The 26292-nt window shown below is 42.2% G+C and overlaps 1 protein-coding gene across 1 annotated transcript in view; it reads left to right on the forward strand.

Annotated features, from left to right (window-relative positions):
- GTF3C1 (general transcription factor IIIC subunit 1) overlaps positions 1-26292 on the forward strand; it is a 119763-nt gene that overhangs the window by 89810 nt on the left and 3661 nt on the right. The window contains exons 26-34 of the mRNA XM_069064139.1: positions 243-324; positions 2102-2214; positions 3829-3891; positions 4877-4970; positions 11500-11672; positions 15280-15561; positions 19919-20175; positions 21136-21419; positions 23637-24228. Coding sequence (XP_068920240.1) covers positions 243-324; positions 2102-2214; positions 3829-3891; positions 4877-4970; positions 11500-11672; positions 15280-15561; positions 19919-20175; positions 21136-21419; positions 23637-24228 — 1940 coding nt within the window. The remainder of the gene's footprint in view (positions 1-242; positions 325-2101; positions 2215-3828; positions 3892-4876; positions 4971-11499; positions 11673-15279; positions 15562-19918; positions 20176-21135; positions 21420-23636; positions 24229-26292) is intronic.

Here is a 26292-nt window from a genome sequence, read left to right on the forward strand (position 1 = left end):
CCTCTGATACTTCCTAGCTCTCTGAGTAGTCTCAGTTTCTTCATCTGCAGAATAGAGAAAATAATAGAAAGCACTTTGGAAATTCAAAGGACTATTATTAATACATCTGTCACCCTTTTTTTCTCTTCTGGTGCAGTTGTTAAAACCATAACTGAAGCACCCCTAGTCAGTTCTCTGGTATTTCAGAACATAAGGGACATTAAAATACACAAAATCATTTTCTTTATCTTCTCCTGATGCAGAGTTTGCCTTGCAGAGGTGTACCAAGATAAAGCTCTCGTTGATGATTTTATAAATCGAAAACAGAACTATCAAGACCCTGAGGTAAGAATGGTGTGATTGCTATGAGGCCTTGAAACCAAGAACTGTGATTTCTGGGCCACAAAAGAAGTCTCTTACTTATTTGGTACTGAGCGCCAGTGCTGGACTTTGACGGGCAGCCATGGGATTTTTCATGACCATTTGGGAAATCTACTTCCCAGTTCCTTGAGTTTGAACTTTACTCAACTGGCTCCCATAGTCACTTTTTAAATGAGGTTAGAACTTTGAATGCACTTATGCCTCAGGCCTGCATTGGAAAGGAAATAGAGCAGCTCTTTAGAGATCATGTCCAGGTTCTTTTCAAACTGTCAGACATCTCTGGAGAGCTTAAGAACAAGGTACAAAGTTTGCTTTCTGAGAAGTCCCTTTCAACCCTGCAGTTCTATAAGGCCCCCAGTGCTTCAAGTGCACAGAACCATATCAGGATGGAAGGATGCCTACTGGCAATAGGTCTCTTAGACTGAAGACAAGGAAATGGGGGACAAGCAGCTGACGAGTTAGTCAGATAGATATTTCTTCCCATTGTGGTGTTAGGAAAAGAGCTTAGAGTTGGCAGCTGACAAGGTCAGTTTTCTAATGCTAAATTACTACACTGGATGCTAGATGAACCCAGAGAGTAGAAACTCTGCGCATTTTTCGTTTTCCCCTCATCATACTTTCTTTTGTACCATAGTTCTGTGTGTGCGTGGCAGTTCCCCTCGGGTAGACTATAAGCTCCTTAAGAGCAAGATTTGTGTCACATCTGATTTGTATTTTTCCCAGTGCTTGCAGCACAGTGCTTTACATACCATAGACATTTAATAAATGCTTGTAGAAATGAACTGAATAAGATTAAACATAATGCTAACTGGACATGAATTAATAAACAAAGTGTTTATTGACCCAGTTTGGAGTCAGGAGATAAGAGTTCCTTTCTCAACTCTGAAACTAATTATTTGGGCAGCCCTGAATGAGGCACTTCAGATGTCCCAGCCTCTATTCTAAAGTGAGGATAACAATACTTAGGCTATTAGTCTCTCCAGATTGTGTTGAGAAAGAACTGTATTAAACCTTAAAGTGCATTGGGCAACTAGGTGGTACAGTGAATAGAGTGCTACACCTGGAGTCAGAAAGACTCATTTTTCTGAGCTCAGATCTGGCCTCAGGCACTTAGCAGCTGTGTAACCCTGGGTGAGTTACAGAACCCAGTTTGCCTCAGTTTCTTCATCTGTGAAATGAGCTAGAGAAGGAAATGGCAAATCACTCCTCTATCTTTACCAAGAAAACCCCAAATGGGGTCATGAAGAGTCAGGCACTACTGAAAAGCAACAACAAAAGTACATAGAAACTTAAGCTGCTGATTTCCTCTTGGCAATAGGCTATTGCAAGACTTTCAGAATCAGTAAAGCCAGGACTAATCAGTCTTGTTCCTGGGGCACATTAAGATGAAGGAGAGAGGGCAAGGGAACAATCAGTAGTAGCTTGGCAGAGGTGTGACCCCAGGTGCCCTGAAGGGGGTGGGGTAGAGGTAGACCCTGGAAAAGGGACAAAGCCTCAGTTGACTCACACTTGTTATAATTCCAGGATAGAGCCCTTATTTTTTCTTTTCTGTACACACTAGAGAGGTACTCTCTCCTGACCTCTCTGCCATCTGTATAGGAGGTGGCTAAAGAGGCCCACTTCCTTTAGAGACAGGCTGATAACATGTCTTACGAGGTAACTGACTGGACGAGAATTAGTGTAACCTTCTTTTGGGAAGGGAAGGGAAGGGTTTTAATGTTTCATTCTCTTCTGTCAAAAGGTTTGTGCTGAAGAGTTTAAAGAATTTGTGGAGAGGCTTAAAGAGAAGTTTAGTTCTGCCCTGAGGAATCCTGACCTCGAAATCCCAGACACGCTGCAGGAGTTGTTTAGCAGGTACAGTATTTCCGGGACTGTTCGTGTGGTCCATGAGGTGAAGGAAGAAGTGCAGTCAGCCTGAGGCTCCCACTTGTTTCTCTCTTGGCCTAGCTGTAGTATGAAAATCGTGATGCTGTCTCATTTAATGGTTGCCTTTTGCCTCCCTATTCCCACGGGCAACCGGCCCAGACTGGCTTCTTCACTCACTCTGCCCGAGTTATGCAATACTTGTTCTGCTTACCTTAGGTCTTTAGGGGAAATTAACAGCCTTACAACACCAGAGAAGGGTGGACTATTATTATTAGGTTCCTGGTTTGATCTGCTTCACTTCCATTTCCACTCCTGTTGCATAGGAACCTATGATTCCGGTGTCCCCTGTCACTTACTTGTGTTCCTGAGTAGTCCTCCACTTCCAAACTTTTACATTGATCAAATCAGATTTCCCATGTTTGGCTCAAGTTTAAATAATTTTTCTGTTTTACATTTTCATTAAGGAAGTCCCTTCAGTTTGATTTCTAAAGTCCCTCCTTTAAACATTTTTGTTTATTGTTTCAAGCCAAGTTAGTCATATGTTTGGTCTTACTCCATAGAGTTCATCTCATTTAAATAAACATTTATTAAATAAATGCCTATTATATGCTAGACACACTGGGAAAAACACAAAGATAGATATGGCCCATGGTCTACCCAAGGGGAATTTCCAAGCACACAAAGAATTATGGTACAGAAGAGTAAGGGGAAAAGGCGGGTCTAGTGGAAAATGTGGGAAGTTAAGGTTCATCTAGTTCCCAACTTAAGAAAAGTCTTCCTTGTCAACTTTCCAACACTGATGATAAGTGACTAGTGTTATCTGATGTAACCTGGGAGAAATTATTTCTGGACCTCAGTTTTTTCTATAAAATGAAGAAATTGGATTAGATGCCTTTAAAGTTACTTCTAGCTCTGTGATCCCGTGACCCAAGTTTTCTGTTGGATGGGCAAAATTCCAGAGAATATTTACAGGTAGGACTTTATCTTTTCACTAAAGTATTCATAAAATAAATTAAAATTAATTCATGCCACGACATTTTTAAAAAGAATCTTACAATACCTCTTACTTGGAGTCCCAAACCAGTCTAAACATATCAAATGTGATGTCAAAGTATGTTGATTCATCTGGGCTTCTCCTGGAGGCTGGGGAGTTAGGAGAGGAGGGTGCGGGAAGGGGGAGTAGTGTAACTAGAACATAGTTATTAGAGCCAAGATGAAGAACAGTATAAATCAGTCCAGGCTGTCCTAAGGAGTCAAACTAAGAAAAGCTGAACTAGACCAGTGAAGCTATATGGAATGTTATTTGTGTGAAAAAGTCAACAGTGGATTACTCAGATGACCACGCAGGCCCCAGAGTTATGGATTTGTCTTTATAACCTAATTTATTCCTTGTACTATAAGATCCACCTTTCTTGCTTTCATCCACAAAATTGTCTCTAATTCCCTTCCCTGCCTTTGACTTTTAACATCAAGGTTTGGGGTTGGTGCAAAGGGCTTACAGATGGCTGTCAAGGGCTGTTAGGTTAAGTGTATCCTCCTGTCATTAGTCAAATAGTTCAAAACCTGCTTGCTGCACTGAAGAGTTTTCTATTTCTTCTTCAGGTATAGAGTTTTGGCAATCGGGGATGAAAAGGATCAAAGCAGGAAAGAAGATGAACTTAACAGGTGAGTGTGGGCAGGTGTGATCCCTGCAGTCATTAGGCTACTCATTGTCTTTCTTAAAATTGTCTACTTGATTAGAGGCAGTGCGGCATGGTGAAAGGAACTTTGGATTTGGAGTCCAAAGACCTGGGTCTGGGTCCTAACTCTGCCACTTCCTGGCTCTGTGACCTTGGGTGATTCACTTCATTTTCTGTGGCTCAGTTTCCCCATCTATTAAATGAGATAATCTCAAAAGGTCCCATCCAGCTCTAAATCCCACAGTTCTATCAACATCTTTGCTTTTCTTCCTTGGAAGTGAAGTTGACCCACAAAACTTTTGTTGCCAAAGGTTCAAACCTATAAACAAACAAAAAAAGACATTTTTCCTCCTCCTTATAGTCTCATTCTCCAACCACCAACTTCTGGTCCTAGACTTGGGAGCACCTGAAAGCCACGTAGGCATATAGTGAAAAGCATGTGCACTTCACTTCTTTGCATAGTGTGGGTTACGAAATACAGGTCTTTGAGCTTCCTTCCAACATTCAAGTTCCCTGATTTTATAATTGCAGTAGGTCTCCATTATCAAGGTGGGCTAGAAAAAAGAAACCTCTTAGAACTGTTATCACATGATTTCTCCATGGGAAAACTGCATGATGTCTACTTTTCATTCTAAAGCTAATGTCAATTTTAGATTTTAAATTATGTGCCTTAATAAAAATCATTTCTCTTTAGAGTAAAAGCTATTTTAAATTATTTTTTAATATAATCACTACATTAGTTGACTTTAGGTGTGTGATAAGGCAGCATTATCTTCTGACTTGCTCTGATTGACAGCTTTAAAACATTTCTGTCTGCAAAGGACAACCAGCTAAGGAGAGTCAATGACAAGAAGTATTTTTTTCTGCTTTGAATGTCTAATTTTGTGAGCTTGCCGACTCTTTTCTATCAGTATTGAATTCAGAGGGTTTCCATGGTTTGACCTTCTTGTCACCTTCCTGTTCTCTTTCAGTGTGGATGATATTCACTTTCTGGTACTGCAGAACCTAATCCAGAGTACTTTGGCCCTTTCTGATAATCAGATGAAGTTATGTCAGTCATTTCAGGTAAGTATCAGATTGATGTTTCTCCTCATGCGTGGGGTTTGCCGATGATTCCAAACGTTGCAGAAGAGGCTGCCATTTACCCTGCTCATATCTTTATCACTTTCTAGCCCATAGAATCTGAGAGGAGTCAGGGTCCATACAGGCAGCCAGGCTGCACTTCAGCAACATTGAGGACAGGAAATTGAGCTTTTTACGAGGAGGGAGATGGGGAGATGGCATTGAAGGAACAGCCTTAAGAGATTTTACTACCCTTTTTTTAAGAGAAAACCCTTAAGAGATTTTACTACCCTTTTTTTAAAAAGGTTTGTTTTTATCTAAATAGAGACCAGCTTTCAGGGAAAGTAGATTTGGAGAGGCCAGTGCCTCCAAATGCAGCCCTTCCCGTGTCCCCGGAGAGCCACAGTCCGCCCATGTGTCCATGCATAGGTCTTTGCTCTTTTCCTTGGAAATCAATACCCTTTCTCCCACCTGCCTTCTCTTCCCCTTCTCCCCAGACAAACAGCACAAGTAGCATCTTATCTTTTCTCCCATTTCATCTGAAGCAGTTACCAGCCTTTTGGACATTTTCTAAGAGCTTTCTGCAAATGGCATCATAGTGTAGTAGGGGAAAAAAACATTGAATTCAGACAGCCTTGGTTTAAATTGTTCCTCTACTGCTTTCTCATCTATCAAACGAGGAGCTTGGGTTGTATCTTCTTTAGAGTCCCTTCCAGCTCCAAATCCCCTTTGAACTATAGGGAAACAATAAAAATAATACGTTTAAGCAATTGCCACATTTTGAAAGTCATAGGATTTAGAGCTGGAAGGACCTTAGGGATCTTCTGGTTTAACCCCCTTATTTTACAGGTGAGGAAACTGAGACCTAGAGAAGCAAAGCAACTTGCCCAAGATCACCCAGGTAGTAAGTTACAGAAGAGTAATTCAGACCCAGGTCCTTTACTCTATGCTGCAGCCAAGTTATCTCTGGGATACCCTGGAGTGTAAATCATCTTGTCTAGCTCCTCCCCTATTTCCTTGTCTCTCAGCTTCTTAAATTGTTTATCCCAAAGTCTTGTATTCCTGAGCCAACCCATCTTCCTTCCAAGACCTATCATGGTACCTCTTGTCAGTGCTGTAGGTGGAGACAAGGGTGGCCCTAGGTACTAATGTTGACTCTTCAGGTGCACAGAGGATTCTTTTGAGATTCACTTGCATCTCAGAGGAAACTCTAGATTGACTGTCTTTATGCTAATAGTAATCACCACGATAATAATATATGTGGCTTTTCTTACAACAGCCCTTTGAGATAAACACAGTGATTGATATGTGATCTCATCCATGTGGCTATTTCCACAAAAATGGCCTGCATCCACTTCTCTCTGCTGATAGAATTACCACCTCAGTCAGGCCCTCATCCTCCTAATTGGTCTGCCTGTCTGTAGTCTCCCCCTTCTCTAATAAGCCATCCCCCACATAAATTAAATATACCGTATGACATATATAACATTAACACAGCAGACCAAAGCATAGGTCTGATCGTGTCCGTCCCCATACTTCTCTGCCCTAGGCGCTCAAAGTCTAACAAGTTGATAGGAGGGCACATGTTGTCTTACTTGTTGAATGCTATTTATGACTAGGTGAAGGAGCTCGTTCCTGCTTCCTCGTCCTGTATGACGCAGGGAATCCTGAGCAGGGGCTCTCTTCACCATGCATAGATACCAGTAGAGCACATGGACTGCCAGTCAGTTGCCCATCCCTCTCACTGTTGGAGCGGCTCCCCTCCTTTAATGGTTACGCCTCTCTGTTGGCATTTCTTACAAAGCTCTCTTCTCCTGAGCACTTCTTCGTTGGTAACATGTTGTAGCCTGTTCACATCCATCACTGCTTCTCAGGTGCCTGTGGGTGCACCTTAACTTGCTTTGTCCATCTACAGTGTGTCAAAGATTGAGCTCTTGGGGTAGATAGGGAACTTATTGTATCTGTCTTCTAAATGAAGAAACTGGTGACACTAGAGAGGTGAATCGATTTGCCCAAAATCACATAACTAGCAAGTGATGGAGCAGAACTTGGTTCCAGGTGTTCTGACTCCCAGTCTAATGCTTTGTCCCCCACATCATGCTTCCTCTCATGTGCAAGGAGTCATCTCCCATGACCCTCTGGCGTGATTCCCTTTGTATTTGGTTTTAGCATTGAAGACCAGTGCCTCTTAGTTTAACTTTACGCATACAAACTACTTTGGTAAGAGGGAGGGACAAGGAGCTTAATTTGGTGGGGAAAGGGTTTATTTTAAAACAAAAATTTTGTTTGGTTTTCATTTAAAGCCAGCATGAATGCTCTTAGTATTCTCAGGTATTAAAGGGGAAATATTCGTTTCTTTGACCACAAGAAGGAGCCCAGCAGAAATAGTAGGAAAAATGGTTGAGTTCCAGTTCCATTGTGGCTGATTCAAAGGCCATTCATTCATTCAACAGATACTTGTTAGTTACTTACTGTTTGCAGAGCCCTGTGCTAGGTGGTGAAGGAGGTGCAGAGCTAGGAAAAGACAGCTGTCCCTGCCTTCATGGAATTTACATTAGGCAGATAAAATGAGAGGGAAGAAAACAACCAGAAATCCCCACAAATTGAACTAAAATTCACTCTGAAATCCAAAAGTAAAAGATGCTTTGTTTTGGGGCAGGGGCCATCAGAAGGACTGAGGGTAGAGGGTCATGGAAGAATTTCTTGAAAGAGGTAGAATATTAATTGGATTTCAATAGAAAAACACTGGAGTTTGAGCAGAGAAGTAACATACAGTCTGCTTCCTTCTGAATTCTATCATTATGCCTGGGACCCCTGAAAATTTAAGTTTCTTAGCTGTGTGTGTCATCTTCTTTTGTGAATAAGCACACTTTCTTCCACATAGGAGATACCTCCTTAAATGCCATGGCATGTTCCCCCATTCCAGAGAGGTAGCAGTAAGCCATACTGTCTGAGGCAGCATGGTATAATGAAAACAGTACTGAACCGAGGGCCAGGAGACCATTGTTGAGTCCTGAATTATTGTTTGCTTTGTATGTGACTTTGGACAGCTTTCCCCTTTGGTGAGCTAGAGCAATGCTGGTCCTCAGAGTCTTTCTTTGCCTTGTTGGGAGGAATCCAGAGAGCCATCCAGTCCAATAGAGCAAGTATTTAAGTGCCTACTGTAGACAAGGCACTAGAGAAAACTAAGACATTGTGAAAACCAGGCCCTGACCTCAAAGAGCATGTAGTAGGATGTAGAATAGAAAGAAGAATATGGAGCCCATAAACTAATGTAAGAGTTCTAGGCATCTGACATTTGCTAAGGTCTGTCCATCATTTTTATCTAGACTATTCATCAGATACCTCTTTTTGTCTTCAAAGGAGGGAAGCAGCCACCCAGAGTTGGAACATGTCCTCCTTCCTTCCCCATCAAATCCATGTAGAATCACATCTTTCCTACCTCCACAGTATCTTTTGTATCTACATCAGTCTACTGCTACAGTCACTACCTAAGTCAGACCTTCATCACCTCTCACCTCCTGTAGTCCTGCCTGCCTCCAATGTCCCTGCTCACTAATCCATCCCCCACACAAATTTATAGAGTCATCTTTCTAATAACTCAGGTTCTTTACATTGGTGTTATACTTATTTCCTACTCTCTATCCTCACATGTCCAGTCAGTTGCCAAATCTTGCCATTTCAGCCTCTGCCATCTCTCATATCTGTCTTCTCTCTGACAGCACACTAGTTTAGACCTACATCACCTTTCACCTGGAATATTGCAATAGTCAGCTTATTGCTTCCCCTTCCTCAAGTATCCACCCTATTCAATACAGCCTGCATAAACTAATTGTCAAAGTGATTTTCCTAAAGTGACAGTCTATTTATGTCACTGAATAAACTTTATTGGCTGCTTGGCTTATAAAGTCCTTTACAGCCTAGCCCCAAACTACCTTTCCAACTTTTATATATTACTCTCTTTCTCACTCTGTGGTTCAGCTAAACTGGTGATCTTGATGTTCCTCCCAAATTAATATTCCCATCTCCTATCTCCCCATCTTTGCACTAGCTATTCCTCATATTTTGAATATATTCACCTCTCCTCACTTCAGCCTCTTATATAATCCCTTGTTTCCTTTAAACCATGCTCAAACTCTGCTTTCTACCTAAAGCCTTTCATGATTCTTTCATCTTCCACCAGATTTAACTTGTATTTATTTTGTATGTGCTAATTTATGTAGTCTCCCCAATAGAATGTAAGCTCCTTGAGGATAGGAGCTGTTTCATTTTTGTCTTTTATTCCTAGCACCTGTCTCCCCAATAAGAATGTAAGCTCCTTGAGGATAGGAGTTGTTTCATTTTTGTCTTTTATTCCTAGCACTTGTCACAGTGCCTGGCATGTAGTAGGTAGACATCTAGTAAACGGTATTGATTGGTTCTTGAAATAGAGGTTAGATGACCACTTGTTGAGAACACTGCAAACAGTATTCATTATTTAATCATGAGTTGGACCAAGAAACAACTCCTAACTCCTTTAATCATTACTCCAGGACTGAGGAATTATTGCCTCTGTTAGACTGCTGTGTCAATCATAAGCTATTGCTTTATGGAAAAGTTTATCTACCTGACTGTTTTGCCAAAAGAGGAGAAAGATCAAAGTACAATGGGTAGGTCTCAATCTAGCAATCCACATCTCTGTAATTATACTTACCAGAAATCCTGGCATTCATAGTTTTGGCCTCATAGGAACATTTATAAAATTTTGAAGCTGGGAAAGGATCTCAAGTCAACTACTCCATAGGTGGCCACATGCAACCTACAACACTTCTGAGGCCTCAAAATGAATAAAAATACAATAAAAGATAAATTCATTACATTTTAAAACTGTCTATATACGCTCCTCAAGAATGTTTATAGATAGGTTAGTGGCCTTATGTTACAAGTATGGGATTTAAAGATCTTCCATGTCCCTTGAATTTGCTGACGTAGCAGGAAGAGGTGGGGCAAGAGGAGGCAGAAGCCAAGCTAGAGTGTGTGTGGTGATTGGAAGCCCAGCAGCCGCAGCAGTGGCAGGGGTGCCTTGAACTCCTTTGTTTTTGAGCCAGCCAGAATTTCTGCTAAGGACTCCTGCTGAGGACTGCCAGGGACGGGAATTGTGGGGGGCCGGAGCTTCTGGGAACAGGCTTCATGGACACTGAGCAGTTGCCCTGAGTGGTGAGAGGAGGATCTTTGCCTGAGGGAGCCTGTTCTGTTTTGAAGGCTTGAGAATGTGGGCGTTTACTACATTAACTACATGTGCCAACTTCATAACTACTGTGGTGGCTTTGACTTTCTGGCTTTGGGACTCAGTTTTCAGGTATTTGAATAAATGTTCTAGCTTTATTTCCCATGCAGAGAGGCTGGTATATTTCGTGATTAATAACCATATCAGCATATTTATAGTTACCGTAGGCTTTGTGAATACTGCATTGTTTGATACATCCTATTTGGGCTTGACCGCATTGATCCAATCTATTTTCTACCTAATGCAGAAGTCATGTCTGTACAATCCCTGATACAAATGATCATCCAGAGACCTGCAGTGGGAGAAAGTTTCTAGCAGCCAACCATTCCATTGCTGGACAGCCCTAATTAATAGGAAGCTTTTCATCTGGTTGAACCAAAATCTGTTGTCTTATAAGTTTTATCTGTTTGTCCTAGTTCTGGCTTCTGAAGTCAAATGAAAAAAGTCCAATTCCTCTTCCATTTGACAGCCTGTCTGGTGTTTGAAAACAGTGGTCATTTCCCCACTAAGTCTTATCTTTCCCACATATGTTAAATAACAGTGGTGAAAACAGCATATCCTTTCTGATATACTTCTAGGAATCATTGGTGTATTGGAAGAGACAAGTTCTCCTTTACTCCTTCCTCACTGTGTGACCTTGTAGCCTTAGGACAAGTCACTTAACCTCTGTGCCTGACTTCTAGATCTAGCGTTCTCTTGCCCTTTGCCCCTTCCATTTCAAATGATTATCAAGTAAAGGCCAGAACAGGGTCTTGTGCATGAGAACGAATCAGTAAAATTTTATAGATTGATTTATAGAGATAATACTGAGTTCCATCACCCTTTTAGTTTTTTTCCTCAAACTCTGCCCTAGCTGGCTGCCAAGTTCCGTGATAAACTTCACCAGCAGTTGGATCCTCAAGTAGGACAGATAGCTTGGTTGACTCTTGATATGTAACAAGTAGAAGGGCAGTCATCTCCCTCCCCCTCTCTGCATAGTACCCCTCAAGATCTGAGAGGAAACTCTCCTTTGAATGACCTGTTAGGGTCAAAACATCATTTTTCTGGAAATCAGAGGGAAGGGATACTGTTTGATGATATTTAATTTCATTTGTCCAGAGTTAGTGACCTAGCCTTCCTCTTAAATCACATGACTCTTTGAACTTTTGTTCCTGAAGATGAGCTCAGTGAGATCTCCTCTTTGTGCCTTTTGGTCAATGGAAGAGACTGATTCTGTGACCATTGTGACATTAGCCTCCATAATCCCATGCCTGTGCTTTGTTATAGACTTTCCGCCTCTACCGAGAGTACAAGGACCACATCCTTGTGAAAGCTTTTGTAGAATGTCAGAAGAGAAGTCTTGTGAACCGCCGTCGTGTGAACCACACCCTGGGACCCAAAAAAAGCCGTGCCCTGCCCTTCGTGCCCATGTCTTACCAGCTGTCACAGACCTACTATAGGTGAGTTCTCGCACACCTCTCAGAATTCAGGGGAGGGAGGGGAGCCTGAGACTTTATATTTTTCCAATTACATGTAAAAACAATTTTTAATGTTCATTTTTTAAAAATTTTGAGTTCCACATTATCTCCCTCTTTCCCTCCCCTGCTCCCTCATTGAAAAGGCAAGCAATTTGATATTGGTTATACATGTGCAGTCATGCAAAACATTTCACAACAATTATGTTATGAAACAGACTCCCCCCACCAAAAAAAAGGGGAAAAAGAAAAATTTTTAAAAGTATGTTTTGATCTTCATTCAGACACCATCAGTTCTTTCGCTAGAGGTAGATAGCATTTATCATCTTAAGTCCTTCAGCGTTGTCTTAGTTCATTGTATTGTTGAGAATAGTTAATCTATTCACAGTTGAACATTGTACAGTATTGCTGTTACTGTGTACAATGTTCTCTTGGTTCTGCTCACTTCAATTTATATCAGTTTATGAAAGTCTTTTTAGGTTTTTCTGAAAGCATCCTGCTCATCATTTCTTGTAATGCCGTAGTGTTCCATTACAGTCATGACCCACAACTTATTCAGCCATTCCCCAGTTGATGGACATCTCCTCAAATTCCAGTTTTTTGTCACCACAAAAAGAGTTGCTAGAAATATTTTTGTACATGTAGATTTTTGAGGAGATGAGGCGCAAGTCTAATCATATCACTTGTTAGTTCTGTAGAAGATGGAATAGAGGAAGGGATGACCAGAAGCAAAGAGACTGGTTGGGAAATTGCTGTAGTCCAGAGGTAATGAGTGCCTAAAGTAGGATAAGTACTCAATGAATGAAGAAAATGAGATATATACAAAGAAGTAAAATTGATTAGACTTGATGACTCATTGGCTATTGGGAATAAAAAGTAAGCATCGACCAAGTTTGATCCTGGATAATTGGATGAGTGATGGTGCCCTCAACAGAAATAGGGAAGTGTGAAGGAGTAGGTTGGAAGATCATGAATTCTGTTTTGGACACATTGCATTTGAGATGCCTGTGGGACATCGAGGTAGAGTTGGAGATAAAAGATTTAAGTTCAGACAGAGGTTAGGACTGAATATATAGAAGAATCATATGAGGACTGATAATAATGGAATCTATGGGAACAGATGAGATCACCCAGTGTAGAGAATTTAGAGAAAAAGAAGAAGTCCCCAGACCAGAGCCCTGGGGGACAGCCACACTTAGGGGACATGACATGGATGATTATCCAGCAAAGAAGACAAGAACAACATTCAGAAGGGGAAAGGGAAGAACTAGGAAAACACTGTATCATGGAAGCCAAGGAGAAAGAATATCAGGTAGGACTGGGACTGAGAAAAGAAGTCAAAGGTCATTGGTCACCTTGAAGAGAGCAATTTTAGTGAATGGTGGGCTCCAAAACTAGATTGGAAAGGGTTGAGAAGTGAGTGGGAAGAGAGGAAGTGGAAGCACCAAGTATAGACAACTCTCTTAATTTGGCTTAGAAAAGGAGAGAGACATAAGATGATAACGTGAGGAAATGGCAGCATCATATGAAGTTGTTTTGTTTTGTTTTTTTAAAGATGAATGTGTCCTGGGGATGTTTGTAGGCACCTGGGAAGGAGCCAGTAAACAGAAACATGAAAGAGGAAATGTTTGAGGAAGTGAATTCTCAGAAGAGATGGAAAAGGATGAAAACAAGTAGAGGGGTTACCCTTGGCAAGGAGAAGAACTAGCTCTTCCTCAGATGCTGCAGCAAATGGGGACAAGGTAGAGAGATTTTAAAGTGTGGAGTGAGGGGAAAGCAGAAAGTTCGTGGTGGATGGTCTCGTGGTAGGAGGTGATTCCCTCAACTAAGGGGCAAGATGAGTAAGACGAGTGGATGGTGTGGGGGGTTTGAAAAGAATTTAGAATGGCCACTCTGAGGAATATGAGTCAGGGAAGAAAATAAAAGAATTATCACCTACACCCATAAAGGCTTAGCTGAGATTAAATAGCAAATTGAACTAGGGTTCCATTCCATAATAAATGTTTCATTCAGGCAATAAGAATCATAGGTTTATGCAAATCAAAACAACTCTGAGGTACCACATCTCACCAGTCAGATTGGCTAAGATGACAAAACAGGAAAATAACAAATGCTGGAGAGGATGTGGACAAATTGGAACACTAATGCATTGGTGGTGGAGTTGTGAACTGATCCAGAATGGAAAGCAATCTGGAATTATGCCCAAGGGGCTATAAATCATTTCATACCCTTTGACCCAGCAATACCACTCCTAGGGTTATATCCCAAAGAGATCATAGAAGTGGGAGGAAGACCCATATGTACAAAAATATTTATAGCAGCTCTTTTTGTGGTAGCAAAGAATTGGAAATTTAAGGGGGTGCCCATCAATTGGGGAATGGCTGAACAAGTTGTGGTACATTCATGTTATGGAATACTATTGTGCTATAAGAAACAAGGAGCAGATGGACTTCATATTTACCTGGAGAGGCTTATATGAACTGATGCTGAATGAGAAGAGTAGAGCCAGGAGGAATTTGTACACAATTACAGACACAATGTATATGTGACAACCAACTTTGATAAACTGGACTCTTCTCAGCAATCCAGAGACATAAGTCAAACCCAAAAGACTCACGATGGAGAGAGATGTTTACATGCAGAGAAAGAACTGCGATTGAACCCAGATTGAAACCTGCCCTTTTTCATTTTCTTGTTTGGTTTTGTTTCCTCTTTCCCGTTCTTCATTCCATCTGTTACAATCCTTCTTTATAACCTGACTAATGCCTAATGTGAAAGTATTTACAGATACTATACTTGTTTGTATGCTGCCATGGTGGGGGGTGGGGGAGGGAGAGAAAATTTGAAACTCAAGGAGTTGTGGTAATGAATCTTGTAAACTAAAAGTAAACAAATTAATTTTAAAAAAAAAAGAAAGAAAATTTTTTAAAAAAAGGTTTAGAGCCAGAAGGATCCTTAGAAATGATCGACTCTCACCTGTTCATTTTGTAGATGAGGAAAATAAGGACAAGACAAGTTCAATGACTGCTGTCTCCAAAGTTACCAATTGGCCTGATCTTAGCTCTCCTTGACCTCTCTGTAACTTTTGATATACTGTCTCTCACCATCTTTATCCTCCTATCTAATCACTTGTTAAATCGTATGGATTCTGCCTTTGCAGTAATTCTTGTAGAAGACCTTTTCTCTTCTCTTGACACTGCCTCTACCCTGATGCAGGCCCCCCTCTCCTCATGTATGCACTATTGGAGTACCCTTCTGATGGGTCTCCCTGCCTCATCTCTCTTCCCATTCCAGTCCATCTTCCCCTCAGCTATCAGAGTTGTTGACTTTTTGCCCAAAGTCACACTGACTTTGGCAGTACTCAAACCAGACTGGATTCCAAATGCTTGATTCATTTAACCTTCTTAAAATTATACCTTTAGAGAGAAACAAGGGCTTGAGTATGTATAGGAACTTTAAAAAGAAAGTCTTTCATCTCCATATACATTTGGGATTTGTTTTCATTTGAAACCAAAATCAGTTTTTCCCCTTCATTCCTACACTAAAGCTCTTTCTCTTCCTTATTTCTTTTTGTTTTTCCTCAAATCCTTAGGATTTTTACATGGAGATTCCCCAGTACAGTCTGCACAGAATCTTTCCAGTTCTTTGAGAAGGTCAAGGCTGTTGGCCAGGCAGACAAACCAGATAGTTTTTCCTTCAAGGAACCAGAAGGTGCCATAACTGATATGGTGTCATTTTCATTGGATGGCCCTGGAGGCCACTGTGTGGCCATCCTCAGCCTTTTCTCTCTGGGCCTTCTTGCGGTGGATGTACGAATCCCTGAGCAGATCGTGGTGGTGGACAGCTCCATGGTGGAGAATGAAGTCATGAAGAGGTAAGGCCAGCAGCTGCCCCCAGAGTGCCTCCCCCAAAACAGAGCAAAATATCATTAGCAGTGATGCTGTGACTATGGTGATGGTGGTAGTGGTGATTCGCCTTTCTGTAACCCTTTAAATTTCACAAAGTGCTTTTCTCACCTTTTTCTCAGATAGAGGTACTAAGTCTGATGGGCCACATTTTAAAGGGAAAAAAAATAAAACTCAAACAAATCCTTTTTCCAGGACCACACCACTACTAAGTGTTAGCTCCAGGATTTAAACCCAGGTCTGCTCTCTCCAAGTCCAGTGCTGTTTCTGTGACAGCATCACTTCCAATAGAATGTAAGATATGTTAGGGTCTGACAGGGCCTTAAAAATCATCTGTCTAATATAACCCTCTCATTTTATAAATGAGGAAGCTGAGGGCCTGAGAAGGGTCCTACGTCGTACCACACTCAACACCAGAAACTTATTGAATAATCTATTATGTTTACATGTTTTTATAAGTTTATTTATGGACAAAACTTTTAAAAAGGGAAACAAATAAAGGATCATAAGAGGGACCTAGGTGACAAAAAGGGTTGACTAAATTCTGATGATAAAAATATTTAAATTCAATACTTTCAGGGTAAATATAAAGATTAAATAAGAAATGATTTCTGTCCTCATGGAACTTGCTCTCTAATGGGGAATGTGTGTATATGTATCTGTATTACAAATCTGAACATGTGAAATGCTTAAGACAGATACAGTGATTTTCTTTTTTTTTTTTAATGCTTTATTAACTTCTGATTTACATCATTCGTTTCTGCCAGATTTTGAGTTACAAATTTTCTCCCCTTTTTTCCCCCACCCATCCCCCCAAAACAGCAGTCCCACAGGATATCCCCACCTCCAATCTGCTCTCTCCCATAATTTCTCCCATACCCGTTTCAACTTTTCCAGTGGATCTCTATGCCTCAGTGCCTGTATATCTTTTTTTTTCTTAATAACATGTAAGATGGTATTAATAATAGTATATATATATATATATATATATATATATATACACACACACACATATATATATACATATATTTGAATATTTGATTTTAAAACTTTCAATTCCAGATTCATTCCCTCCCCCCCCTGCCACCCACCCCCACTGGGGAGACAAGCAGTTCAGTATAGATTGTACATGTGCGGCTAATGCTAAACAGTAACATAGTAGATGTATTGTAAAAGACTGACTATATTTCCCTCCCTCCTATCCCACCTCCCACTTGTTCTATTCTCTACTTTGATCCTGTCTCTTTTCAAAAGTGGGTGCTTCCAACTTCCCTCCCCCCCAGCCTGCCCTGCCTTCCATCATCCCCCCTCAAATCCCCTTCCCCCCCATTCTCCTGGAGTGTGAGATCCCCTATTTAGTGTGTATTTCCCTCCCTTCTCAAGCCAGATTCAATAGGAATAAGGTTGACCCATTCCCTTTTGCCTTCCTATTCTTCCCCTCCATTGTAACCATTTTCCCTTGCCTCTTCTGTATGAGATAGTTGCCCCACTCTGTCTCTCCCCATCTCCTCTCATTATATTCCTCTCACCTCTTAATTTCACCTTTTAAGTATCATCCCTTCCTGTTAAATTGGTCCCGTCCCCTCTATCTATGTATACCTGTAAACGTATATACACACATTCACATATGTATTCATATGCCCGCATACCCTCATATAAAGACATATATATATATATATATATACACACACACACACACATACATATATATATACATATATATTTCTAATCCCTTCAACTACTGAGAAAAGTTTCATAAGTTACAATTGTTGTTTTTCCATGTAGGAATGTTAATAGTTCAACTTTGGCCAGGTGGCTCAGCAAGCAAGAGCACCGGCCCCAGTGCCGGGATGACCCAGATCAAATCCGGGCCCAGACACTCAGCACCACACCCAGAAACAACAACTGGCCATGCAACCCCGAGCAAGCCACTCAACCCCGATTGCTTTAAAAAAAAAAATAGTTCAAATTTGATAAGTTCCTTATGATTTCTTTTCCCTGTTTACCTTCTCATGCTTCTCTTGCTTCTTGTATCTAAATGTCAAATTTTCTATTCAACTCTGGTTTTTTCAGTAAGAATGCTTGAAAGTCCTCTATTCCACTGAATGACCATATTTTCCCCTGAAACATGATACTCAGTTTTGCTGGGTAGGTGACTCTTGGTTTTAATCCCAGCTCCCTTGACCTCCGGAATATCACATTCCAGGCCCTTCGATCCCTCAGTGTAGAAGCTGCCAGATCCTGGGTTATCCTGATTGTGTTTCCACAATATTCAAATTGTTTCTTCCTGGCTGCTTGTAAATATTCTCTCCTTAATCTGGGAATTCCAGAACCTGGCTATAATATTCCTAGGAGTTTTCTTTTTGGGATCTTTTTCAGGAGGTGATTGGTGGATTCTTTCAACCTCTATTTTGCCCTCTCGTTCTAAAACATCAGGGCAGTTTTCTTTGAGAACTTCCTGGAGGATGCTTTCCAGGCTCTTACTTTGGTCATGGCTCTCAGGCAGTCCAATAATTTTTAAATTATCTCTCCTGGATCTATTTTCCAGGTCAGTGGTTTTTCCCATGAGATATTTCACATTGCCTTCTATTCTTTCATTTGTTTGGATCTGTTTAACAGCATCTTGATTTCTCATAAAGTCATTAGCTTCCATTTGCTCCAATCTAATTCTGAAGCAATGATTCTCCTCAGTGAGCTTTTGAGATTCTTTTTCCATCTGGCAAATTCGACTTTTTAAGGCATTCTTCTCCTCATTGCCTTTTTGAGCCTCCTTTACCATTTGAGTCAGTCTGTTTTTTAAGGTATTATTTTCTTCAGTCAGGCTGTTGACTCTCATTTCATAATTTTCTTGCATTGTTCTCATTTCTCTTCCCAGTTTTTCCTCCACTTCTCTTATCTGCTTCTTAAGGTCCTCTATGGCCTGTAACCAGCTTGTATTTTCCTTTGAAGCTTTTGATGCAGGAGTTCTGACTTCACTGATTTCCTCCTGTTCCATGCCTTGCTCCTTCTTATCCCCAAAATAGGAGTGTACTGTTGGAATCTTCTGTCTGCTTTGTTTCCTTTGCCTGCTCATTTTGCCACTCAATGATTTGACTTTTGGGCTTTTTGCCACAGTGGGACTCTGCCACCAGACAGGGGAGTTTTTGTCCCAAACGCTGGGGTTTTCTCAGCTGCCCGGAGGTATTAGATGGGTGCCCTCTCTGAGGTCTCCACACGCTCTGGCAAGCTGGACACATACCCCAGGACCTCCACCCTAGACTGCAATCCAGATCCAAGCAGGTTAAAAAGCAAGAGCGATTACCCCTCAGACTGGTGCTTGGTCCCCCTACACTCTGCAGGCCAGGAGCTGAAGCTGCCATGTGGCACTGGCAGGCTGTGCTGGCGTCTCAGTGGTTTCTCGCCCCAGGGGTAAAAGCCACGCACTCCCACTTACTGGGTCCCAAAGTCCAGACTGCACTGGCCTCTCACCTTGTCCTTCGCATCTATGTATTGATAAATCTGGAAACGGCCACAGCTGCTGTTGATCTGGAGTCCCTCTGGCTGGCGGCTGGTCAGGCCCGCCCTGGGGCTAAAGCCTCGGCCTGGGGCTGGGCTCGGCTCCCAGAGCGCTGCGCTGGCCGATTCCTGCCGGCCTGCTGGGCTGTCATCAGCGGGAGGTTAGCTTCTCTGTGTCATTTTGTGGGTTCTGCAGCTCCAAAGTTTGTTTAGAGTCCCCTTTTAGATACAGTGATTTTCAAAATAAAAGAAAGATCATTCTTAACTGGGAAAGTCAGAGAAGATTTTCTGGAGGAAGTAGCATTTGAGTGGGGCTTGAAGGGTGCTGCAGCATAGAGCACAGTGTGATTGGAGGTGGAGATATAGGAAGGCCATGAATATAAGGGGCAGTGAGCAGTCTGGTCTAGAGAAGTAGTCTGACATGAGGCTGGATGGCACCAGATTGGGATGGAGTTAAATGTGAGACTAAGAAGTGTGGTCTTTATTCTCTAAGCAATAAGGAGCCATTTAATGTGTTTTTTTTTTTAACAAAACATGATATGTAATAAGATTTATGTGTTAGGAAGATAAATTTAGCAAATGTGTGTAAGATTGGAGTTAGAGGAAGAGGTTAAAAAACTATTGCAGTAGTTTAAACAGATGGTAATCAGGACTACTTCCTAGACAATCCACTAGGTGGTCAGAAATCCAAGTGTCACCTAACAGTCTTTACCTTCAAGAAGTTTATATCCTAAAAGATGTAGAATAAATAAATAAACCCTTTTCTTATGGTTCATTTTGAGTCTAAAAGGAAGCGTTCTATTTGGATAAATACCTTTTCTTTCCTCTTAGCTTGGCAAAGGATGGTAGCTTGGAAGATGACGATGAAGAGGAGGAAGAGCTGGATGAAGGTGCTGCTGCCAAGCGCAGGATTGAAGTGAAGCCCCACCAGGCTTCCCACACCAACTACCTGCTGATGCGGGGCTACTACGCCCCTGGGATTGTCAACACCAGGAACCTGAACCCCAATGACAACATCGTGGTGAATTCTTGTCAGATGAAAATGAAGCTACGGTGTACCCCACTGCCCACGCACCTCAACATCCCTGGTAAATGCCTCCTTCTTAAAAATTGTGGAAACAGCTACAGTCTGTAGCTTGATACTATCATTCTTGATCAGACTCAGGACCAGAGGCCAGGAGTCCTGGGTGGCAGGTTTTACACTTAGCTAGCCAGACAAAGCAGCGTCTGGCCAGAGACATGAAGTGCCGTGGAAGTCACTTACTGGCCTGCCCCAATTCATTCCTAGCCCTAGATGCTTTTTCCCTTCTGGAGAGAAGTGACTGATGATTTACAGAATTTTTTTTACCCGTTCTCCTGAAACCCTCCTCAGACCTCAAACCCTTCATCCTTTTGCCTTGAAAAACCTCTTAGAAGGCCAGCTTTGATGCAGTGCATGCAGTTAGCACTTAATAAATGTTTAGACAGTGAATAAAATGCAAAATAGATCTAACTGAATCAAGGAAAATCATTGTTGTCTGAGGACTGACTAAGTGCACCAGACCCTGATGCTAGACTGGATACAATGGCCAGTAAGACCAGATCAGGGTCTTCCCAAAGAATTTACAGACTAGTGGGAAAGACAAGATAGAAACACGTGAACAGCAGGGAGCTTTAATATTTTGTTCAGTGTTAATCATGGATGGCAGGGCAGTACATAGTCAATTAACAAATGGATTATAGAGACAGTGATTGCTGTAGGAGGTCAGAAGAGGAGGAAATCACCACTCCACACTGGGCTAGACTGGACTGAAAGGTTTTTAACAAAGGAAATGGAGATTAGTTGGACCTGAGAATTAAAGCATGCATAGGATTTGGATAGGCACAGATCAGAAAAGAGGACATTCCAGGAAAGGTAAGAAAAATTGTGAGGAAGAAAGATACAAGGATTATTCAGGAGGTGGTAAGTAAACCAGTTTAGAGAAGGTTAGGAGTCTTTCTGTCTCTTGTCTTGTGATAGCTTTTAAAACTGTGATCCATCCATGGTGATTGGGTTTGTCTCTTTTCAGTGATATCTGTAATGGATCAGACAACAGTTGGGGTCACCTGCCTCCCTGATGCTTTTACCAGATTGATAAACACCCAGGAAAATTCCTGCAGCATAGATGAGCTTGTCCAACAACTAAAGAGTAATGGGTATAAGCCCGCAGATGTGTCTGCTGCTTTGGAGATCCAGAACACCATTGTAGCTGCTTCCCATTTTGGGGTAGACAAGGTGGAACTGAGTACCCAGTTCTCCAACTTAGAGAAGATAGACTGTGAGCGCACAAGGACCCTCCCAGACTATATCCAGGTTGGTTGGGCATCAATTTTCATTATCAGTTTTATTGTAAACTGGCCTCTGCTTATATAAAAAGAATATAAATACAAAAGTTCTCTGAAATGTATTAACTAAGTAATAACAGCCCATATTTTTGTAGTACTTTTCACTTTGCAAAATGTTTCTCTCACAGTAGTTTGTAAAGGAGGTAGTTCAAGGGGGATCGACAGCATGTCTCTTTCACAGATGAGCACAGGGCAGAGACGAAGATGGCAGCCTGTCCGCAGTGTCTGAGGTTGGAAGGATTACCTTTCTAGTGCATCCTGAAGTGCAGGGAACATTCGGACAGAGTTAGGATTTATTCAGGGGACAAAACTAGGGCCTTAGGTAAAGAAGAGGCTTCTCTAGGTTTCCTCTGGTTTCCCCAGATTCAAAGCCAAGGACCGTCTTTCAAAGAATTGCTCAATGAGTGATCATTTTTACAGATAAAAATCACTTTCACATTGCTTCCTGGTACAGAGCCGAGGCTTCAGAAAGTCACAAGTCAAAATCACATGAGTGACTCTCTGTTCTGTACACCACAGCAGTTTCACATCTGAGGCATTCTGGGCTTGGGATCTGGGTTAAATCCTTTAACTTCTTGGTACGATAGCAATTCTAGAAAACTCTACATTATAGACAACTTACAGGTCTCTTGTACAGGTGGACTCACTGGTCTAGACCACTTAAAAATGGGTTTGGATCTTCCCCTGGATTAACCAGGGCTAGACATATTGCATGTACATTGGAGGAAAAAGAAATGTTCCAGTGAATGCTGTTTATGCTTAGCATTAGAAAATATGAAACCATTTTGTTCTTTTATGATCTTATGATCATATGCTCTCTCCTGTGTATGCTGTATATATAATCTTTTAAGGCCTCCAGAAACCCAGGTATCTCAACTTTATCCCCAGCAAAAGATCTGAAATTCTCAGTGAATAGCTTAGATTAATTTTGTATGACCTGCTGTCACTATTGACCCTGAAATTTGAAATGGAGAATAGAGAGTGACTTGGGTGGTGAACTTTCCCTATCTTAGTCACCAGTCCGTATTGAAGAAGACCTAAGAGGCTGCAGAAAGCCTTTTTTTCCAGGTAGGATTCTAATTAGATGTCCACAGAATAATTTCTTTCAATCCCTTTGTTGTAAAGATGAGGAAACTGAGACTCAGAGAGCTTAATTGCCCAAGGTCATACAGCTAACTCATAAGAGCTCAGACTAGAACCTGATTTCCAATCCAGTCAGCTCCTCCTTTCCCTCCCACTGCAGCCGACTCAGAATAGCTGATGAGAGCCAGGAGCCCTAGCCCACCTGGAGAGGTGGTGCCCACATGCTTCCTGTGAGGCCCTGTTGTCCTAGCTGTGTATTTAAGAAGCATTGAACTGTAGGTCCAGAAGCTAAGAAAGTGGATACTGCCTGTCACCCATTTGCTACCTCTTCAAACTACGTATATCAATAGGAACAGATTCTAAATCTTCTCTAGCAATCCCAGTCTCTGATAACCAGTGCCCTTACAATCCTTGTGATTCCATAGAACTTCCAGGGGTGATCACATCCCCCCCACAGCCTCTAGATGAGCAGACAGACATTCCTGTTACCAGAGTTTAAAATAAATGTGGATCCAGGACCTAAAGAACTCGGTGGCTGAGTCTATCCCTCCCTCCTTGTCTGGTTTTAATGGAAGTGTGTGTTTGTGAATCACATTGTGTTAGTTATAAACAGCTGCTGGGATTCCCTTAGGCAGGGCAGAAATTTTCACTTCCTCAAGGGAATCTCCATTTCCTCAAGGTAGAATCACTAAATTCTCAAAACAAATTTAAATTCACTTTCATTTTAAAAAATAAATGTCTGAACCTTGAGGTAGGGAGAGGGAGCCTAAGGAGAGAGATGGGGAGCAGGGTGCTGGTGCTGCAAAATCAAATGATAATTTTTTCAAAGTTGAGTCTCCCTCCCTAGCTTATGGCAAACAGGTAGGACCAAAAAGTGACAAGGTGGAGCTAACACTAGGTATTGAAATGAACTGCCTTAGTTCTCTCTTTCCCAAAGCAGAGGGTAAGAAGAGTATCCTTCACCCTTCCGGATGCTGGTCTCCTTGTGGCCTCGCCAGTCCAGCAAAGTTATGCTGCCTCATTTCCACATACTGTCAAGGAGAGGGAGATACAGAACACAGTCAACACATGCTTATTAAGAGGGCCTTTCTGTTTTTCCTAGGACCTCTTGGCTCTGCACCAAGTATTGGAAGTTGGAGGCAATACTGTGCGCCTGGTGGCAATGATCTTTGCCCAGCCCTGGCTGTTACACTCAGTGCGCTTGAAGAACAAGGAGGAAGAAGGTGATGTACAAACAGAGGATCTTCACCACCCCAGCCAGAAGCCGCAGCTGAGAACCCAGGAGGAGCTCTCCAAAGAGAAGAGCTCCCTTGAGGAAACTGAACTGGGTCCTCGGGAGACCAAGAGGAAGACACTGCACAGCAGCCATGTGGGCCCTGACCCCACCCATGAGGGTACAGAAGGTGATTTGGAAGGAATGAATGAGCCTCCCACAAAGAAGGCTGTTCTGAAGGATATACGCCTAGAGCACTGCCCCAGTCCAGCTGAAGAGAAAGGGGCTTTGCCTGCAGATGGAGAAACAACCCTAGAAACTTCAGCACTTGGAGCTCAGTTAGAATCGAGTGGAAGTGACCCTCCCTTAAGGGTATCAGAGACTGAAGGCAATCAGGCAAATGCCAGTGGCCTGGAAATCCCAGGCAGAGAACAGCTTGGAAATCAGCTCCAGGTCCTAGAGGGCTATGAGGACCCAAAAGGTATGGCAGAAGCTTAAGCACCCTTTGAACTGACATTGACACCAGATCATTAATTCTCCCCAGATTATCAATTTACCACCATTAGTACTTGGGCTTAAGGTGGGTGAAAATTCAGATTTTCTTGTTAATATATCACTTGACAAAGTACTTCCATGTACATTATCTCACCTGAACCAAAAAATAACCAAAGAGGAGACTGAGGCTCAGAAAAGGTAAGTGACTTGCCTAAGGTCATGGAGCTAATGAATGTCTGGAATAGGACTTCTTCTAACAACCTGCCCAGTGTTCCTTCCCCAGTGATGTACATAAACCCTTAGCAGTTTGGAGGGCCCTTAGAGGAGATCTAATCCAAATTCTTACCTTACCTGCTGTATGCACAACCTCCCAGACAGGGGGTCATCATCCAGGTTCTGCTTAAACACTTTCAGGCAGTTCACTCTGTTCTTACACACCCAGCCTGCTGTGTGAGGGAGTTACCCTAAAAATCCCAGAGATGAGAACTGGCCTGGCCCATGCCTGGCCCAGCTCATCCTTTCAGCGTGGGGTCCAGACTGTGCTTCCTTAGTTACCACGGCCAGCACAGTGAGTGAGGACAGGGAGGATGAAGGGCATCGTGGCCTTTGTGCGACTCCTCTCCTGCTCTTCTCCACATTTAGGCTTCTCTACAGCTGATGAGCCTGATGACAGTGATAACGCAGGGAAGGAGCTCTGGCCTTGCCCTCAGGAAGCTCAACCTGCCATTTGTCTTAGCTCTGCCACTGACTTGCTTCTCACAGGTCACTTAGCCCAAGTGGCCTCTGGTATGAAGCAGGGGCGATGCATAGACCAGCAGCAGCCCCATTGGTGTATCTGAGGAGAAAGCTATGTGCATGAGCCGAGGCTCCGCAGAGGCCTTGCATGGCCTCAGATGATGTGATTTAGCAGGCACTGACTTGAAGATCAGAGAGAAAGGCTAGCAGGCTGTGACATGTGCTGACTTCCCGTTCTCTTCCTTCCTTGCTGCGCTTCAGGAGCTGCATTGACTAGGCATTTGACTTTGGAAGAGTTGCCTCTACCCCTTCCAAGCCTTGGTTTCCTCATCTGTAAAATGGGAGTACTTGTACTACCACTGCCTCACTGAGTTATTGTGAAACTCAAATTTGATAATTTGTGGAAAGTACAATAGAAATGTCAGCTCTGACTGTTACTGTTACCTTTGGGGGAATATTCATTTCACCTTACACCCACTTAATTTTTCCAGAAACCTTTACAAAAAGTGTACTCTGGCTTCAGTTTTCTTTTGTCCAGAAGAAGCCTTCTTTCTTAATGGCAACAGGGATTGGTTTCCATTTTTATAAAGTGTGTAGGATCTCAAAGCTATCCTTCAGTTGGGAGAAAACCATGTAGCATAACAAATGACAGTTGGGGGACAGCGTTTCCTGGGTCCCTGGGTGCCGTAAATATCTCTGAGGGAAAGCCCTGCTAGGATGCAGGGACTTAGGTTTCTCATGCTCTCGGTTTCTGTTCACAAGCAGTTTACTGACCACAGATATTCTGTCTTCCTAACCAGATGGTCATCCACAGGGTTAGTGCCACAAGAGTCCTCCCAAAAAGATAAAAGTGTTTTGTGTGACTCGGGTGGAACAACAAATTTCTCCGCAGCAAAGTAAACTCTTTCTCCAAAACTTATAGCCTGGTAGGAAACTTAATGTTTCAGAAATGGCAAATGACAGATAGACAAAAAGTAAAATCTCATTAAAAATGCATGTAGCTAGTGGTGGTTCTAACAAAGAATGGCCCAGGTGGGAAGTACTTATTAGAGCAATTGGGTAGAAGGAAGAAGTGATGGAAATGTCAGTAGGAAATGATGACAGGAAAAAGAGGCGTGTCTAACTCCGCGTTAACTTTATCTAAACCTCCCAGATAATCAAGCTTTGAATGTACATAATTATGTCCCCATACCTGTAGGGATGACATTTTGACAGTAGTCGGTAAAATCAGTGAGCTCTGGCAGAGGGACTTCTGGTCGGTTTGTCTGTTTTCCCTTTTGTCAGAAGGCTTCGGCACAATAGCTCAGGTTTCTGT

The sequence above is a fragment of the Petaurus breviceps genome, unplaced genomic scaffold (assembly GCF_028583685.1).
Source record: "Petaurus breviceps papuanus isolate PSGF00001 unplaced genomic scaffold, PetGlider_PUasm1.0 138, whole genome shotgun sequence".
NCBI classification, from domain to species: Eukaryota; Metazoa; Chordata; class Mammalia; order Diprotodontia; family Petauridae; genus Petaurus; species Petaurus breviceps.